This window comes from Carcharhinus amblyrhynchos, chromosome 6, assembly GCF_965287045.1.
Source record: "Carcharhinus amblyrhynchos chromosome 6, sCarAmb.v2.hapA, whole genome shotgun sequence".
NCBI lineage: Eukaryota > Metazoa > Chordata > Chondrichthyes > Carcharhiniformes > Carcharhinidae > Carcharhinus > Carcharhinus amblyrhynchos.
In genome coordinates this window covers 41,050,959-41,070,621 of record NC_137329.1, presented here as the reverse complement: position 1 = coordinate 41,070,621, position 19,663 = coordinate 41,050,959, and the positions used below count along the sequence as shown (strand labels likewise).

General features: G+C 41.3%; 1 protein-coding gene across 1 annotated transcript in view; it reads left to right on the top strand.

Moving 5' to 3' along the window:
- LOC145343849 (cathepsin D-like) overlaps positions 1-19,663 on the top strand; it is a 36,544-nt gene that overhangs the window by 7,022 nt on the left and 9,859 nt on the right. Inside the window, exons 2-4 of the mRNA XM_080190285.1 lie at positions 2,651-2,807; positions 16,667-16,790; positions 17,993-18,111. Coding sequence (XP_080046411.1) covers positions 2,651-2,807; positions 16,667-16,790; positions 17,993-18,111 — 400 coding nt within the window. The remainder of the gene's footprint in view (positions 1-2,650; positions 2,808-16,666; positions 16,791-17,992; positions 18,112-19,663) is intronic.

Sequence of the window (19,663 nt, the reverse complement as noted above, 5' to 3'; positions counted from 1 at the left end):
AGTTGTGGGGGTATGGAACGCGCTATCGAGTAGGGTGGTGGAGGCAGGCACGTTGGACTCGTTTAAGGTTCAGTTAGATAGACACATGAGTGAAATGAGGATGGAGGGTTATGGTAGGGGCTATTAAATAAGGTTAGAACCTCGGGAGACACCGGAAAAGCAGGCTTGTAAGATTAACGTTTTTGTCTTTTTATTCCGCAGGTGGAGGTCCACCTCGTGTCAAACGAGGGGCATGCACACGGTGGGTCGTGCGTGGGCTGCTCTTGGAAGTTCCGGGAGTGGCCTAGTACTTTGTGTCGGTGTGTGTGCTTGATCCTGGACCGATAGACGGGCGCCGCAACAGCTCAGTGACTAGCACTGCTAGCTGTGCAGATACATGGATTTGGGCCTGTGTCTGTGGGAGTTTGCGCATTCTCCCTGTGGTTGCGTGGGTTTCCTCCGGGCGCTCCGGTTTCCTCCCACACCCCAAAGATGTGCTCTTGGGCTGATTGGTTTTACCAAATTGACACTATTCTCCCCTGAATCTGGCTAAGTTAGGGGTTCCATTCGTAGACATGCAGGGTAGAATAGGTGTAGGGTGATGCGGCGGCACGGGCTTGTTGGGCCGAAGGGCCTGTTTCCCGTGCTGGGTTGTTCTTTGTTCTTTCATTCTGTAATGTTTCTTTTGAGGTTTGAAGTATCGTTTTTCTCTCGTCCTTTTTAACTTAGTCTCCAGTTCCTAAACACCGAAGCAATTTAAAACTGCAATTAGCTCAAGCACCAATCTCTGCAGCATCCCACTAGTTACTGCTTGCTGCTCTGGAAAAGTCCCATTTTATTCCTACTGTTTCCTGTCTGCTAACTAATTTGTGAACCATGCCATTATATCACTCCCAATCCCACATGCTTTAATTTTGCTCACGAATCTGTTATGTAGGACATTATCAAAAGCTCTCGGAAAATCCAAGAACACCACATTCACTGGTTTATCCTGATCTTTTCTACCAGCTACGCTTCAAAATAATCAAGTAGGTTTGTCAAACATGATTCCCCTTTCATAATTCCATCCCTTCCTTTACATTTTCCCTACTACTTCGTTTAACTAGTCCATAATTCCTGTTATTTCCTCCCCCCCACCCATCTTTTTTTCAAATAGGGGGCTCACATTTGCCACTCTCCAATCTGCAGGAACTGTTCCAGAATCTACCGAATTTTGGAAGATGACAGTCAGTGTCCAATATTTTCATGGTCGCCACCTTTCGTACTTTGGGGTGTAGATTATTAGACTCTGAGGATTTATTGACGTTCAATCCCACTAATTCCTCCAGCACTCTTTTTTTTCAGTAAAACTAATTTCCTTTTGATTCCTCCTTCTCGCAAAACCCTTTGGTTCCCTAGCGTTTCTGGGAAGTTATTTGTGTCTTCCTCTGTGAAGATTGATCAATTAAACAATTACTTCAATTCTATCATTTCATTGTTCTCTATTAAAAATTCTTCTATTTTGGTTTGTAAGGCACCTATTCTTGTCTTCACTAATCTTTCTTTTTAACACACACTTGTAGAAGCCTTTACAGTCTGTTTTGATGCTCCTTGCATGTTTACTCTTATTTTTTCCCTCCTTAATCAATCTCTTGGTCTTTCTTTGCTGAATTCCAAACTGCTCCTGATCCTCAGGCTTGCTATTTTTTTCTGGCAACTTTTATCTAATTCCTTTTTGGGATCTAATGAATCATAATCCTACAATGCAGACAGAGGCCGTTTGGCCCATCAGGTCTGCACCGACAACACAATCCCACCCAGACCCTATTCCCATTACCCTGTGTATTTACCCTGCTAACCCCCTGACACTAAGGTCAATTTAGCATGGCCAATCAACCTAACCTGCACATCTTTGGACTGTGGGAGGAACCTGGAGCACCCGGAGAATGTGCAAATTCCATACTGACAGTAACCCAAGGCTGGAATTGAACTCGGGTCCCCAGCGCTATGAGGCAGCAGTGTTTGCCACTGTGCTATGCCTACTATGCTTAATTTCTTTCGTAACTATTCCTTTTGTGCCAGGAAGCAATGTATAACTGTTGCAGTGCATAAATTAGTATCTTAAACATTGGCCATTGCCTGGCTACTGTCATGCCTTTTAATGAAGTTCCATAATCTATCTTCGCCAATCACTGCCTCGTATGTTCATGACTTCGTAAGAGCACGCAAGAAATAGGAGTAGGCCATCAGGCCTTTCAAACCTGCCCCACCATTCAACACAGTCATGGCTTTTAGATTTAGGGTCTTAGTTTCAGATTGGACTACTTCACATTCCATCCTAATGAAGAATTTTTCAGCATAGTGTGGCCACTTGGTGCCAAAGTATTTCATTAATAATATACACTTCTAATAGGCACTCTTTATAAAATACAAGACATATGGACATGTTACAAAGATGCCTATCAGTTGTCAAAGCTAATGATTGGTTTTTGTGTTTCTTCTCTCTAATGGGATGAAGTGGCTTATTTCTATAGGATGGTTCACTGGAGTTTCCTAGCTGAGAGCCTGCTGGTTTAGAGCAGTGATGTTTGAATAATCCAATGTTTCTTGAACCTCTCAGGTCCACTTTGTGATGAAAGGTACTTCTTGATGCTTGTAGCTCTTAAGGCAGTGTGCTGTTTTTGTTTTACAGAATTCCTTTGAGAAAGTTTCGCTCAATTCGGCACACCTTCACTGATTCTGCGAATAGCATAGAGGAGCTTCTTGCAGGCAGCAAATACTCCAAATACAATTTGGGCTTTCCACAAAGCAAAGAACCCACTCCAGAAACACTGAAAAACTACCTGGATGTGAGTATGTTCTCTAACATTAGAATTAAAGTGGATATGGCAGCATACATGCAAAATTGGTTAAAACAGGATATAAGTCTTGTGGGGGGGGGGGGGGGGGGGGGATAGTTTTATTTATTAGTATCACAAGCTTGCATTGTCATTGTAATGAAATTACTGTGAAAATCCCCTAGTTGCCACACTCTGGTGCCTGTTCAGTTACACTGAGGGAGAATTTAGCATGTCCAATACACCTAACCAGCACATCTTTTGGATTATGGGAGGAAACCAGAACACCCGTAGGTAACACTTGCAGACATGGGGGAACATGCAGAATCCGCACAGACAGCGATCCAAGCCGGGAATTGAACTGGGTCCCTGGCACTGAGGCAGCAGTGCTAACCACTGTGCCACCGTGCTGCAGGAATATTAAGTTACATTTCCCGGTGCTCATATAATTACAGTTAATGCATATATAAGTAATTTGGATTCCAGTACAGAGTGTTGCAGGCAAAGATGCATTTAAGGCACTTGAGTACATGAGGGAGAAAGGAATAGAAGGATATGTTGACAGTGAGAGGTATTTTGTGTGGAGGATAAACACTGGCGTAAACCTGTTGGCCTGTTGCTGTGCTTCTGTTATTTGAATTTAAAAAAAAACTTGTTTGGTCAATATAGTTCTTGCAACAAGGCTTAAATCTGATAACTTGTATCTTTCTATCCATGACACGGATTCTTAAATTGTCAATGTGACCGTTTGTCATTTAAGTTCTGCAAACAGTGAGTCACCTACTTGCAGCAGAAAGATGGGTGGGGATTCTTTGATCTTGTTCACTTTGCCAATGGGAATGGAGAACTCGATGCTTGACCTAATTCATTGCAGTGGGACCAGAGAGTCCCAGCCGTGGATAAGGTCCAAGAATTCCGGCCATGGTGATCTAGATAGTGTTGCAAATTGTGTTAGATATTGTGTTCAATAATCTACTTGCAGTGGGTTCTAGATAGTGATGAATGTAGCAATCTTTCACTCTCAGTAAAGTATGTTGCAAAGTTTCTGATGAAATGGACTTGTGAATCAGTGAAAACACATCTTCCTTGTTGTCCTAAATTTGTTTTATCGTGATTAAATGGACAAAAGTTATCCACTGAACAATAAATGCTGCCCTGTCACCAGAGCCTATTCTGTTTAAAATTGGCAGCAATTAGATTTGTTTACACACCATTTAATAATGGATCATTCTCTGCAACACACAGAAAAAATCCTCCTGGCCCACAACTCATTGATGTAGAGGCCATGTAGAGCATAGGCAAGAAATCCTATCCTGAACCGAGGCTTTTGTTGGGTTATGGTGAACTTTTTGATGAAAATTGTTGAAGGCCAAACCCAATCCTATCCTCTGTTGAACGCAAACTTGCCCTTTTGACTAGGATCCTTAAATGCTGATTGCAATAAGGAAACTAGGCTAATTGGAGTACTGTAATAGCAGAGGTCAGATCCAACATCTTTTTGATTATTATACCAGATTTACATGTTGTGTAAACATGGTTGAACCCCAGTTTGTGTTGTGTGTTGTAGAGAACAATCCTTCTGTCTCCAGCAGAATTGTCAAGTGCTGATGTTCGGTGTTTCGTGGCAGACCCGAGTTACTGAGTTGCCAGTGAGAGTGGTTCCCCAGTGCTGCCAACTCAGCACTAACCGGCCAAACTCTGAATAGTTGCTCGGCAAAATGTGACACTGGCAGAACTGAAGGATTTGATCTTGAATATCAAATATTGAACTTCACTGGCGTCCCAGTTGGTGGTAAACCAGCAGGGGAGAACATGGGCAATTCCCATTGCTTGTCAAGGCATTGTAACACAGTAGGGTATCACGATGACAGTTCCCCATTGCTGTACTACCAAGGAGGTTTCACAGCAGCAGGGCAAGAGGTGGATTGCAAAGCAGATCGGATGCCTGCTCCACTGAGGTGGGCAGCTGATTTGCATAGTGATGGGGAATTTTCCAGGGACGTTGACATTTTTACAGTACCAGGTTCAATCTCCATAACATCAGGAGTGGTTGCAGGACCTGCCTCCTTGCCCTATCCACGGTGGAACTCATGGCACTTTGATTTGGGCAGAGACATGAAGGAATATTGTTGTTACAAGGTCCCCAATGATTTACAACACACATTAATCACATTAACTGTGTCAGTCCTCCTGTGGGAGCAATTTACCATTGCAATTGGAAAATCCAGGCATAGACCTTCTGAGATTCTTGTAGCTTGCATTTAAAAGGATGAATAATTCCAGAATCTTCATTCTTCTGCAGAACCCAGTCCTCCAATATTAGGGGTCAGTTGCAATATCAGTTTCCAACACAGGAATGATTCCTTGTAATGAGAGCTCAAGGTGTGGTTGAGTCAGGCACTAGATAGCGAAGTGTATTTCCTTGCAACCTATGTTTGTAAAGTATTGCAACACCATTTTTGCTACTGTTACTCAAGCTTTTCAAAAACCTTAGATGAAATTTTCTTAAATCTTGCCCAATCATCTCCCCACCACAATCAATTGCCTGCAGCTTCAGTGCCACTAACGTGTTTTGTCAGAAGAGGATGAGGCAGAGAGTGGGGGTCAATGGGTGCTATTTGGATTGGCAGTTGGTGACTAGTGGAGTGCCCCAGGGGTCGGTGCTGGGGCCTCAGCTATTTACCATTTATATACATGATCTGGAGGAGGGAACCGAGTGTATGGTGTCGAAATTTGCTGATGACACCAAGATTGGTGGAACGGCAAATTGTGCGGAGGGTGTGGAAAGTCTGCAGAAGGACCCAGATAGGCTGGGCGAATGGGCCAGGAACTGGCAAATGGAATTTAATGTTGGCAAATGTGAAGTTGTCCACTTTGGTAGGAATAATGGTAGAAAGGACTATTACTTACATGGCGAAAAACTGCAGCATGTGATGGTGCAGAGGGACCTCGGGGTCCTTGTGCATGAGTCGCAAAAACCCAGCCTGCAGGTGCAGCAGGTGGTCAGGAAGGCTAATGGGGTGCTGGCCTTCATAGCGAGGGGGATTGAATATAAAAGTAGGGAGGTCTTGCTGCGGCTATACAGGGCATTGGTGAGGCCGCAGCTGGAGTACTGTGTGCAGTTTTGGTCGCCGCACTTACGCAAGGATATTTTGGCCTTGGAGGGAGTGCAGAGGAGGTTTACTAGGCTGATGCCGGAGTTGAGGGGGTTGAGCTATGAGGAGAGGCTGAATAAACTAGGCTTGTACTCATTAGAGTTTAGAAGAATGAGGGGAGATCTCATTGAGACATAAGATGATGAATGGGATGGATAGGATAGAGGTGGAGAGACTCTTCCCACTCAAAGGACAGTAGGACTAGGGGGCACAGCCTCAAGATAAAGGGGGGGGGGCAGTTTAGAACGGAGTTGAGGAGGAACTTCTTCACTCAAAGGGTGGTGAATCTCTGGAATTCTCTGCCCGTTGAAGTGGTGGAGGCTGCCTCGCTAAATATTTTTAAGACGTGGGTTGATGGGTTTTTGATAAGAGAGGGGATTAAGGGTTATGGGGAGAGGGCGGGAAAGTGGAACTGAGCCACGACAGATCAGCCATGATCTTATTGAATGGCGGGGCAGGCTCGAAGGGCTAGATGGCCTACTCCTGCTCCTATTTCTTATGTTCTTATGAACTCCCCTTCAAGTATCACATTTTTATAATCTCCTGAGTGACCACACACCACACCTCAGAACTTTGCTGGAATGTGAGTGTGAAAGGGTTGTGCGCTCAAACTGGGGCCTGAGCTCAGCCTGTTAACTTCAGGGGAAATGTGCCTAACTGTTTGGTCCCTATATCACATAGTGTAAACTAATCACGCACTGGACAATTGTTCATGCTTATCTGTAGTAATTGAGTGTTGGCAAGGGTGCTGTCTAATTAAGAGAAATGCATGTCTATTTCGAGCGAGCAAAATACTAAATAAAATGAAATTATAATCAGTATTCTAGCTTTCAAAAGTTTAAATTTCTGCAAATGAATACTCATGAAGTACGCTGACCTGTGTTCTGTAACCCATGTCAGTTAAATTTGTTTGTTTGTATCTTGGACAAAGTGTTCAAAGCAATGGGCATTCTTTAACATCCTATTTAGATCTCTTGTCTGATGGCTATAAATCATGAAACTGTTGTTACAGTCACTGTTTAACCTATGTTAACCCATACTGTGAGACTTTTTAAATACAAGTGTAATATCAGTACTGAACAGCGCTTGTGATTTGTCTCTGCTTCCTGTTAGGCAACCCTATCTCTCTCAGTAAGCTTCTCTCATCTTGCTTCAGTGTAAGAGGTGAATAATTGCTGCATCACTCAACATGATGAGTTAGCTTATTGCAGTCACATGCTATCTTTATGCCTACTAAAAATGCTGTATGCTGCAATTCCTTTTTCCTGTATTATGATTCTTGTAATTTGAAGGACCTATAGTTTGACCAAAATTTTTCCTGCGATTGGCCAATATCAGTTTTAAAAACAAATTTTGTAAAGGTCACAATGAGAAGTACAATCGTCGGAAACTCAATCAGAGGTAGGGTTTAAGATACATTTTTAAAGAGGAGAGAGGGAGGTAAGTGAAAGCATGGCTACTAACATGGAATGAAATGGGCAAGATATAAGAGACGTTGAAAGGCTGCAAGAGTTTACTGACGTGGAAAGGAACTGAAAAGGTGGTGAGAATTTCAGGATGGAGATGTTGCTGTGTCTTGGGAGGTGAAGATCAACAAGCACTGGGGATGTGTGAATGAATTAAGATATGGGAAGCAGAGTTTTGGATAAGCACAAGTTTAAAAATTAAAGTTTATTTATTAGACACAAGTAGGCTTACATTAACACTACTAAGATAATGAAGGGGATGGATAGGGTAGAGGTAGAGAGATTCTTCCCACTAGGAAGGATAGCAGGACTCGAGGGCACAGCCTCCAGGTAAGGGGGGGGACAGTTTAGATCAGAGTTGAGGAGGAACTTCTTCACTCAAAGGGTGGTGAATCTCTGGAATTCTCTGCCTGTTGAAGTGATGGAGGCTACCTCGCTGAATATATTTAAGTCATGGGTAGATAGGTTTTTGACAGACAAGGGAATTAAGGGTTATGGGGAGAAAGCAGGAAAATGGAACTGATCCACTTCAGATCAGCCATGATCTTATTGAATGGCAGGGCAGGCTCAAAGGGCTAGATGGCCTACTCCTGCTCCTATTTCTTATGTTCTTAAATGGAATAAACATCAATTCTAGAGGTAGCAAAGGCATAGATTAGTGTTCCAGCAGCAAATTAACTAATGGTAAAGTTGGCATTGCGATGCTTATGGAATTGCAAGTGAGCAGTCTTAACAATGACGGCTAATACAAGCATCAACACGTCACCCAGATTGTGAAAGATGGTGCTCTGGTTAAGGCAGTTCCAAGAGTTAAAAATGGTGACGGGGAGGACATTGAGACAATGAAATAATAGCTGAATGATATTGGACAAAGCAGTATGACATTGAAAGCATCCAAGGTGGTCATGGTAAGAGAACTGATTTTGGTATTCATGTGGAACCTGATGGGCTGGTGGGTAGATGAGGAAATATAAGGGGCCCAAAGAGTTGAGGAACTTTAGATAATTGGGGGAGAGTGAAAAGCTATTGTCATTGATTCTCTAAATATGATTCAGTAACTAGGAACCAAGAGCTACAGAAAGAAGGGATAGTCACAAATGTTTCTGGCTTTTTAAGCAAGGGCTGTTTCAGTACTTAAAATTTACTTATTCATTTGAAGTGCTTGTTTGATAAATCTTTCTAGGACCACTTTCCTTTGCTTACTCCCCTTTGCTTTTGCATTCTTCAGTACTTGAGTGGTAATTTTTTTACTATATCGTACCCGTTTTCAGCTGACTCTACCATCATTCTGTGGTAGCTCAGTTCCACTTTCTCTTCCCTGTGTGTTGAGGTTTCTTTATTTTAATTTGGTAGCTAAAGTTCATAAATTTGAAAGTATCACAATACAGTGGAAGTACTGTAAAACATGACCTCAAAAAATGCTCCAAAAGGTGGGTTGCTGTGTTACTTGGGAAAGGGGAGCCTTCCCAGATGTGAGGAAGTATGTTAATTGATGTTTAAATACTTAGTTTTTATTTGGATTTTTACTGAGACTTCTGCAGGAAATGGACAGAATCGCTTCCAATCAGCTAGACTAGGGAATTGTAGGGCCTTCACTCCCAGTGTATGGGAATCATGTGTCTAGTTGCCTGATGTGCGAGAACAGGAATCAACCCTATTGGGTACCCATTGGGCTTGGTTACAACATAGCCAGTGCAGGACACTCTTGAATGCACACATCTTATTGTTAAATGTCATGGGCAAAGACCTTTGGTTGCTGATGGATTCATTAATGCCAAATGCATTCATTTTAAACATGCTTTTAAGATTTATGTTTGAATTGTTGGCTTCGCTGAGGAGTTAATGTTATTGAAAAGTCATGTTTACAGTACTGACAATGTTGGGTTTAAAATTTTGTATTTGGTGCTTGCATAAATAAATCACATCCTCTTAATCCACATGCGAATAATATACTATGAAGGTGTTAATTGTGTGGGTATCTATGTTGGATGATGCTACGTTTGATGCAGGCAGTTTGCAGTCTGTTATACAATCCCAGCATCATTTGTCATGATTTTTATTTTCTAGGCCATTCATTCTACTTCCAGTTAGAAACTAAAATTCAGTATTTAATATCAGAATGCTCTGCAGCTGAATGCATATGCACGTAATGAATATTTAATTTAAATGTTTTGAGTAAATTTAAATGTTTGTTTTTTGTGTACAATGCAATGTTGATCACACCAGAATGCATCATTTTATTCAAACTCTTGATTTGGTATATTTGAATTTTGGGTTGAAAGTTAATTAAGCTGTTTGCTTTGATGGATTGTAATTTATGTGACATCTGTTCTTTGACCAGAGCTTTCTCACTATCCAAACACCTTTGCCTGGAATTTCCTAATGGTCCCTGCTTCTCCACTTCCTTCTTTCTTGTCACTCTCTACTTCTGGTGACCTATGATTTTTTTTCACTTGCCATCTTGAGCTGGCTTAGTGCCAGATTTTGGCTGTCGTTCCTGTGCAACACCTTTTTAATAATGCTTTATAAATGTGAGCTAATTTCAGAATCCTAGCCCAATGCTGAATCTTGTTCTTGAAGTGCTGGCAAACTAATCATTCAAGTCCCTTGGTCAGACAGCTGACTTTCTTTCATAAATATCAGCAGGCATATAATGACTGCAAAAACTTCATAATTTTCCCAAGGTTATGGAATTAATTTAATCTTTCTTTGCAAAACCTTTAACCATGCCTTTTTTTTCTGCTTTGATTGATTTTATTGCTTTTTAAACTCCCTCATTTTGTAGCTGGTAAAGTCTCTAACTTCTCATAGAAATAAGAGTAGGCCATTCAGCCCTGCAAGCCTGCTCCACTATGCATTTTGATCATGGCTGATCATATTTGATATTTCACCCCCCCCCCCCCCCCACACAATCCCTTTAGTCCCAAAAGCTGTATTTAATTTCATCTTGAAATCAGACAACGTTGTGGCCTCAGGCACTTTGTGGTAGTGAATTCCACATATTCACCTCTGTCTGGATGAAGAAATTTCTCCTCACCGCAGTTCTAAAAGGCTTACCCCCATCCTCAAACTATGACCCTAGTTCTGGACTTCCCTACTATTGGGAACATTCTTTCTGAATCTAACCTATCTAACCCTGTTAGAATTTTATAAGTTTCTGAATCCCCTATCGCTCTTCTAAACTCCAATGCATATAACCCTAACTGACTCAGTCTCCTCATATCAGCCTTTTAAACCTTCACTGCCCTCCCTCTGTAGCAAGGACACTCCTTTCATCACTTTTTACTGATGATCGAGAGTAGACTGATGAGGTGATAATTGGCCAGGTTAGATTGTATAGGACATATCTGGGCAATTTTCCATATTGCTGTGTAGATGCTAGTGTTCTAACCATATTGGAACAGCTTGACCAGGGGCATGGCACCTTCTGGAATCACAAATCTTCAGTACTGTTGCTGAAGTATTGTCAAGGCCCATAACCATTTCAGTATCTGTGCCTTCAGCCATTTCTTGATGTCTCATGGAATGAATTGAATTAGCTGAAGGCTGACATCTGCAATGCTGGAGACCTCCAGAAGAGACTGAGTTGGATTATGATCAGGCAACTTTTTGATTGAAGATTGTTACGAAAGCTTTGACCTTGCATTGACATGTTGCCTCTGCCATCATGGGGGAAATTGTGGAGCCATCTCCTCCAGTGAGTTGTTTTCACATGGCAGGATGTGGTAGGACAGAGGAGCTTGTATCTGATCTTTTAGTTGTGGGATCATTTAGCTCTATCACTTTCTGCTTATGCTGTTTGCACACAGGTAGTCCTATGTTGTAGCATCACCAAGTTGGCACCTCATTTTTAAGTATGTATGTGCACCTCGCACGTCCTCTTGAACTCTTCATTGAACCAGGATTGATTTCCCCCTGGTTAGGTGGTATTGGCAGAGTGGGGGATATGCTGGGCCAGGAGATTAGAGACTGATTAGAGTACAGTTCTGTTATTGCTGATAGCCCAGCACCTCATGGATGCTTAGTCTTCAGTTGCTAGATCTGTTCCAAATCTAGCCCATTTAGCATGATAGTATTGCCACACAACATGGAGAGTATCCTGGACTGTGCAGTGGTCACTCTTAGCAATACTATCATAGATGCATCTGCAACAGGCAGATTGAGACAGAATTTTTCCTCTTGGTTCCCTTGCCACCAGTCTTGTAGTTTGGTCTGCGGTGGTGTTACTGAGCTACTCTTAGTGATGGCCATTGAAGTCTCCTACCCAGAGTACATTCTGTGCCCTTGCCATCCTCGGTGTTCCTCCAGGAGGTGTTTAACATGGAATACTAGCTCATCAGTGGGGGTTGGCGGGGTGCAGTATGTGCGAATCAGCTAGAGGTTTCCAAGCTCATATTTCATCTGGTGCCATGAGACTTCTTGGGGTCCAGAGTCAGATGTTGAGAACTCCCAGGACAATGACCTTGCAACTATATGCCTCTGTGCCGCCATGTCTGCTGGGTCTGTTCTGTTGGTGGAACAGGACATACCCAGGAACAGTGATGGTAGTGTCTGGAACATTATCTGTAAGGTATAATTCCATGAGTATTTCAGGCTTGACTAGTCTGAGAGACAGATCTTCCAATTTTTTTGGTACATCTCCAGATGTTAGCAAGGAAGACTTTGCAGATTCGACAGAGCTGGTGTCAGTTCCAGTGCTTGGGATAATGGCAGGTGGTCCATCTGGTTTCTTGTTTTTTGTAGACCTCGTAGCAGATATGACTGAATGACTTGCTAGGCGTTTCAGAGTACTTAAGAGTCAACCACATTGCTGGGGATCTGGAATTACATGTAACCTAAACCAGGTAAGGACAATAGATTTCCTGCCCTAAAGCACATTAGTGGACCAGTTGTGTTGTGATGACCATCAGCAGTGCTTTTATGGTCAATACTGGCATTTATAACATCTCACCTGAGACTGCAAAATGTTTATCCACATAATGTGCAAATGGCATGAAGAAATGGTTTTATTCTGATGAAATTGTTGCAAGTATTTTCCCTACTGTGGACACTTGGATGTGGATTTGGATGAGTATGTTTTAAAGATAAATTTGCAATGGTAAACCCTCTGCTCTCTGCATGTATTAGAACAGAGGAGAAATGGATTTTGTCTCTGTCCTTGTTCTTTGTTTTGCACATCTCCTTCATTGTACTATTATTGCATCTTGTCCCGAGGCCAAATTGTGGATATGTGCTCTTGAACTTCATTTTATGAAGCAACTTGGCATTGAGCTGTTCTTACTCATTGTGTCTATAGCATACAGACTAAGAGTAACTTGCATTTGTACACAGCATCAAACATAGAAAAAAGCATACATTTTGTGTCACAAAGACATGATCCAAAACCAGTGAGCCCACCCTGAGCTATCGGGTAACCTTCCACAATTGCGTTCTTGAAATGTAATTCCTTACTTTGACCTGGGCCATTTTAGGCTTTGGGAGAGGCAAGGTACTGGAGAGATGGATAAGGATTTGGATGGTGACAAATCCATTTGGACAGAGATTTTGAGGCATATGATGCTGGAATTGCAAAAGTGACAGTGCCCAAATCTGCATGTATAAAACACCAATAGGAGAAGGTTGGAGACAAATGTGGAAAGACAGGAAGTGTGTGGCTGCAGTTTTCAATTAGAGGTAGGATTACTCGCTTGAAAATATAGCTGCTGAAATGGGCAGCCAACGGATCATGATTGAAATGAGCAAAATCCTGGAACATCAGGGTGACTCTTAGCAGTATGTAATATAGATGATTGATTGTTGTACATTTTGATACACCTCCTGCAAACACTACCTGTATGTTGGAGGTTTCTTTAAAGTTGTGCCTGCACCAGGAGCAGTTGTCACAATTCCAGCCCTACTTAGTGACCTAGATTTCTGCTCTCCTGGAGATTTGGGCACAGCTTTGTTCAGTTGCTAAATGTCAAGATTAGCATAACTCTTGTACAATAACAGACCCCCACTATGTATTGCATGCAATGAGAAGCTAAAAATCTACTTTTAAAATTAAAACAAAACTGAATTGCATTCATGTAACATTAACACTAATTTTAACACTAAATTCTGCCTCTTTGCAGAACTCTACAAGGCCCAAAAGGGAAAATGTTTGATACAGTTTGTAGATCGGCAGTGTTCTGTTTGAGAGGTACCTGTTTCCTCTCTGTAGCTTTGTGCCTAATTATTTATATTGTAACTAGGAGGAGTCACACCATGTGCTGCAATCTAGTATTCGCTTAAATGTTACCTATTCTGCTAGTATTCGCCCAAATTTGGTATCTGCTTTGGGTTGTCACTATGGTGTTAAGTATTGCATAGACACGTTTAGCAGTCTAATAGAAATTACCAAGAAATCTTTAACATTACTGCAAGTATGAATATAGTTCAGTAGAAAGTACAGGTCTGGAGAGGACTCCAGAGCATGTTTCTACATGTTGCTGTCTAGCTATAGGCTGAATTCTACATGTGCTTGCATCACCAGTGGATGGTACTGTACTCAGTTCCTGATTAATGCTTAAAGTGCCAAATTCTTCTTCTACAGTATCCAGTTTAGAAGGATCTTACAGTTGAAACAAGAAGGCACTCCCATGGGGCTAGTAATTTACTTTAGGGCCCTGGTATCCTGATCTACAACAGTTCAGCCGTTCAGCTCGGCAAGCGTTAGTTCAGTGATAATTCAGTATTTAAACCTGCAAAGCTAGTGACTATTCGGGGGGGGAGTAATTGAATGGAACTTTCGAAGGCTATGTAGAGGGGACCCTTATAAATATTGTTTCTAAAAAATTAATTAGTTTGAAGCAAGCAAGGTGGGAATATCTAAAGGCTGATCGGTGATGTACTTTAACCCAGTTGATATGGAATTTGAGTTGTTTCCTTTTGGTTTAGATTTAAGTCTACAAAGTTTCATAGCTAGTTGTTCAACAAACATAAATTATATTCTAATGCACGATTTTTGTGTTAGTCCCTGCAGTGCCTTCCACTACTACATGATAAATTTGCTGTTCCCCTGTCTTTACCCTGTTGTAACTATTAGTTGATGTACCATTTTAATGGATTGTCATTTTTGTACACACTTCCAGGCAAGTCAGTCAAACTCAATCTTGCTCAAATTCATTGTAAAACGTAAACACTTTTTTCAGCTGACATCGCTTTAGAAGACTTGTCCAATCATTACTTTGTCTTCCTGATCCTAGGGCTACCATGTTCAATTATAGCATCCCAACTGCAGATCCAATTAGGATAGTTAGCTCCTCACAGACTGAAGATTTAATCAGACCAGTTTGGTCCAATAATCTTCATCCTGGTTGTAATTGCCTTGCCCTATCCTTTCACTTATCCTCAATCAGACTGGAGGAACTTGTGGGTTTGTGTGCGTAGATCTTTTGAAAGTGGTGGGATGTATTGTGCTTGTTAGCAAAGCATATGGTGTCTTGAGCTTCATTTAAAAGAGGTATTGAGCACAAACGCAGAGAAGTTATGCCAAAACTTTTTTATAAAGCTCTGGTTAAGCACCATTAATTATTACTTGATTTTTAGCTACAGGATTTCATTGACAGTTGTTCCCTTTGGAGCAAATGACTTTGAAGGGTGTTTTGATGAGGTGTACAGTATAGTATAACCACTTTGGATGAGGTAGACATATAAAAACTTTCCCGTTAATTGATAATACAAGGATCTCATCCTCTATATATTTTTATAAAATATAGATGCCCTCATTTCTATTTCACAAATTTTAAAACTGAACAAAGGCACACAAAATGGCTGAACCCATGTCTGCATGTGACCCCTGAATAAAAGAAGCCATTAGGGGATCTTCACGGTAACTTCATTGCAGTGTTAATATAAGCCAACTTGTGACACTAATACATAAACATTAAAATTGTTGCAGTTTCAGGGAAACTTGCACCTCGTTGTCTCTGAGGTGCTACTAATGGTCACCCATGGATTGCACAAGCAAACTTCAAGGAGAGCTATACAAAAACCATCTGCATCTAATAACCCAGGCTGACCTAAAGCAGATTGCTGGTCTGTTAGGACAAAGCAGCCCCCTCCCCCCAACTTTTGGTAATGACTGAGGCTTTTGGCAATTTTCAAAGCTCAGTTTCATTTCAAATGATGGCTACGCATCCTTTGGAGGGTGGGTAGAGGAGTGGGGCCACGTGATGTGTCTCTGGCTTGTTGAGGAAGTTAGTATTGTTTTGCTGAGTTGAATATCTCAGCCTATTCTTTTATCATATGTCTGAAGGTCTCTCAAACAAGGAGCCCTGTCCAGGTGGAATACCTGGGCCCCTTGGAAATTTTGTACCAGCGCCTATGAGACTGATTCATCTCTTAAGTCCCCACCACCTGGAAAAGTAAATTGTACAGCATTGGTTTTTAATCCACCAACCTCTTTGCAATAGTACCTCATTGGACTTTGATTCTGGAATCAAGTGTCATTCTTCCTATATGAAAATGAGGGAGTCATGTTGCACTTCTTCCTTTTCATTTTGTGTATGGGTGTGTGTGAATAAACTAACCCAAACTCAGTCTCCAGTTTGTTGAGTGATTATTAATCGAAAATTGGATTAAACCAAAACAGAACTTGGGAAATATGCCCCTATAAGGAAGAAAACTAATTAAAACCCCTTTCTGTTTACAGATGGGTGGTGTGAGGAGAAATTAATGCTGTTTGTATGAATGAACACACACACACACACACACACACACACACACACACACACACACACACACACACACACACACACACACAAAAACTAATTAGTGCAATGAGCTGTAATGACTTGAAGCACTAAGGATTCAGGGTTGCCAGGATTGAACAAGGCAGTGGGATTGACTGAATTACTCTGGGAATTGAACGGAGTCTGTGGCCACTTTCTGTGCTAGAAGCGAGACTTGCACTGCAACATTGAGGCTACAATTGGCCTTGGAAATTTTGAATTGAATGGAATAGAAGCTGGGTTGGGTGATGGGACGGAAAATAAATGGATTCTTTCCAATGATTTGGCTGTCATATGCATAAGTGGACTGATTACTTGAATTACCAATGTAATTGGGATCTCGTTAACTTTGATATTTATCTTGGTCAATAGAATATTGAATTCCATTACAATGTGTTACCTTTTTATATTTTCAGTGTATCCCCAGGGTAAGGTATGGGGCTTTACAAATGTTTCTTAGCTATCTGTTTTTTAATGTACTTTTGCTTTTTCTCCAGGCCCAGTACTATGGGGAGATTAGTATTGGCACACCACCTCAAAGCTTCACTGTAGTGTTTGACACTGGTTCCTCCAACCTCTGGGTTCCATCCATTCATTGTTCTCTAACAGACATTGCTTGCAGTAAGTTTATTAACACTCCCTCCATGTGTCTTTTGTTAATTATGTACCCAGCTTTTTGGCTGGGAATTTTTTTTGTGCATATTGAATTGCTGGAGTAATGTGATGTTCTATCCTTTGTAAGCATTAAACAACAATTGTTGGACTGGATGACACAATGGATTAAAAATCTTATCTATAGCTATAAGGAGCTTAAGGTGGATTCAGTCTGATTCCTATGATAGGAACTCGGCACAAACCATGATAATAGCTCCAAATATCCATAAATTGACTATCTGTTTAGAGACATAAGGATTTCTAATTTAGAAATGGGAAATGTCCCAGTGTATTCTGATGTGCTGCTCATATTGATATTTTACATTAGGTACAGTATTACCTTCATGTGAAGGTGGTTACTGCAAACCAGGAGGTATCCACAATAATGTAACAGTTGTATTCCAAGTACTTGAATGGAAGATGGGCAGAAAGCTGGGCACAGTGCTTAGCACCACTGCTGCACAGCGCAGGGGACCCATGTTTGATTCCAGCCTTGGGTGGCTGTGTGAAATTTGCATTCTTCCCGTGACAGTGTACCTTTTCCTTTTTTGGGTGCTCCGGTTTCCCCTCAATTCAAAGACGTGTAGGTTAAGTGAATCATTCATGGTAAATGTGTGGAGTTATGGTGGGGCTGGGTAAGATACTCTTTCGGGCAGTGGTGTAGACTTGATGGGCTGAGTGGCCTGTTTCCGCTATGTAGGGACTCTACGGTTCAAGCTATAATGATCTAAGTAAAGATGAGAAGGAAATTCTGCATGGCAAAAAATATAGATCTGGGTACATTGTTGGATAAGGGGACATACGTACTTGGGCAAGTCAGGTAATTCTGAGTCAACTTCTGTCAGCTGCTTTAGAAACCCTGCCTGTTACTGACCACCAGTGTGATCAAACAAAGGAAAGCAGTCTCCATGCAAATCAGTTATCAATATCTAAAATTTCTATCCCTTTGAAGCTAAATATGGAATCTGAAAAGTATCAAAGTTTGGCTTTAGTATTTTTTTTCCAAGATCTGTGAAGTGTTTTCATTTGTGGATTTTCAGGCTGAAATAAGACTTAATCCAACCCAAAATCCATCGTGTCATCCACCAGCAGCATTTATATTATGAACTAAAATGTGTGTTGGTTTACATGCACAATACTTTTTTCATCTTTCACCTTTTTTTTTGAAGTGCTGCATCACAAGTATAATTCTACAGGATCCAGCACATACAAGAAGAATGGGACTGCATTTGCTATTCAGTATGGTAGTGGCAGCCTATCAGGATACCTCAGCCAGGACGTTGTTACAGTAAGTACAGATTTTTTAAAATCTTGCTTGGGCGAACGGAAGGTTGGAATATCGTACCTGTGAAGTATTGTAATTGTGTGAGGTCCACAGTTGTATGGAATAAATGGGTATTTTTCAGAAGGAGCTGCTAATTCGAATGTTTTTCAGACATGAGCATCAATTTATGCTGGCACAGTTTCTCATTTATGTCCCAAGAATGTGTTGGAAAGGCACTCATTCCCAACTCAGGAACAAAAATGTGAAAAAGCCTTGGTTTTACATTTTGCTTCAGGCTCACCAATCCCTGTCCCCATATATTTTCTCAATGGATGAGGGCAGGAGGACTGAACAGTTGCTTATACCTTGAGGTGACTTCAGATGCAATGCCCAGAAGGCTTTTGCACTCAATATTGCATCATTAGACACCATGATCTTACAGTGATTGAATATGCTTACGTTAACCATCACAACTTTGTACATTGCATGGTATTATGATTCTGTCTTTAATAAAGCCATAATGCTTTGCTTGCCATGAGCAACATTCCCATCCCCAATTAAGCTTTGAAATGATGTAAGCAATTTTAGGCTGAGCTTTGTATAATCTCTCTGATTACGATTTCTCCAATGTTGAATCCTTATCTCTAACATGGGATTGGGAGGGAATATAAAGCACTTCTCCTCACTGCTAGGCTGGCCTAACATTTCACAAACCTGTGGTTTATATACATTACAAACATTTTTATATACCATATAAACCACAGGTTTGTGAAATGTTAGGCCAGTCTAGCAGTGAGGAGAAGTGCTTTATATTCCCTCCCAATCCCATGTTAGAGATAAGGATTCAACATTGGAGAAATTGTAATCAGAAAGAGGTTATACAAAGCTCAGCCCAAAATTGTTTACATCATTTCAAAGCTTAATTGGGGATGGGAACATCACTGCCAAGGTCAGCATTTATTGCCCATCCAAGATTGCCTTTAAAAAGGTGGTTCTTTTGAGGATGTTTCTTTACTTTTGTGGCTTGCATTGTCACATGACCTCTGTCATCCTTTTGTATATAAAGACTTGAAGAGCAGAAGCCATTTCTTCCATCATGTGGTGTGAGGAGTGTGCAGCTGACATTGAGTGGACTTTGATAGTTGTAAGAAACAGCAAGGAATAATTAAAATTTCGGTCCTCAATTTTCTGCTCAGTGACCCAGTAGAGTTTTGAATATTTCAGTACCACATCCAATTGGTCTAAGTGGCAAAACTGTGCAGTTGCTGCAAAGTTAAACAAGAAACCTGAGTAAGAGTAGCAGCTTGGGTAATGGTGCTGGGGAAAGAGAGCTCCAAGCCTTATTGTACTGTCTGTCTTTGAGGAGCAGAAAAGCCAGTCTTATGAAATTTTGAAGGCCTTGACAATCCACTGAATCCTCTACTAATGTTGTTTAAGCATGGTACATGGTCAATGCCAGAAGCGAAGGGGGAGATTATTGATCTGTATATGACTGCACTGAGGCATCTAACTGAATCTTGTGAATTGGGGCAACTGAAGGATAATCTGATCAGAGATGGGATCTCCAGTTCCTAAA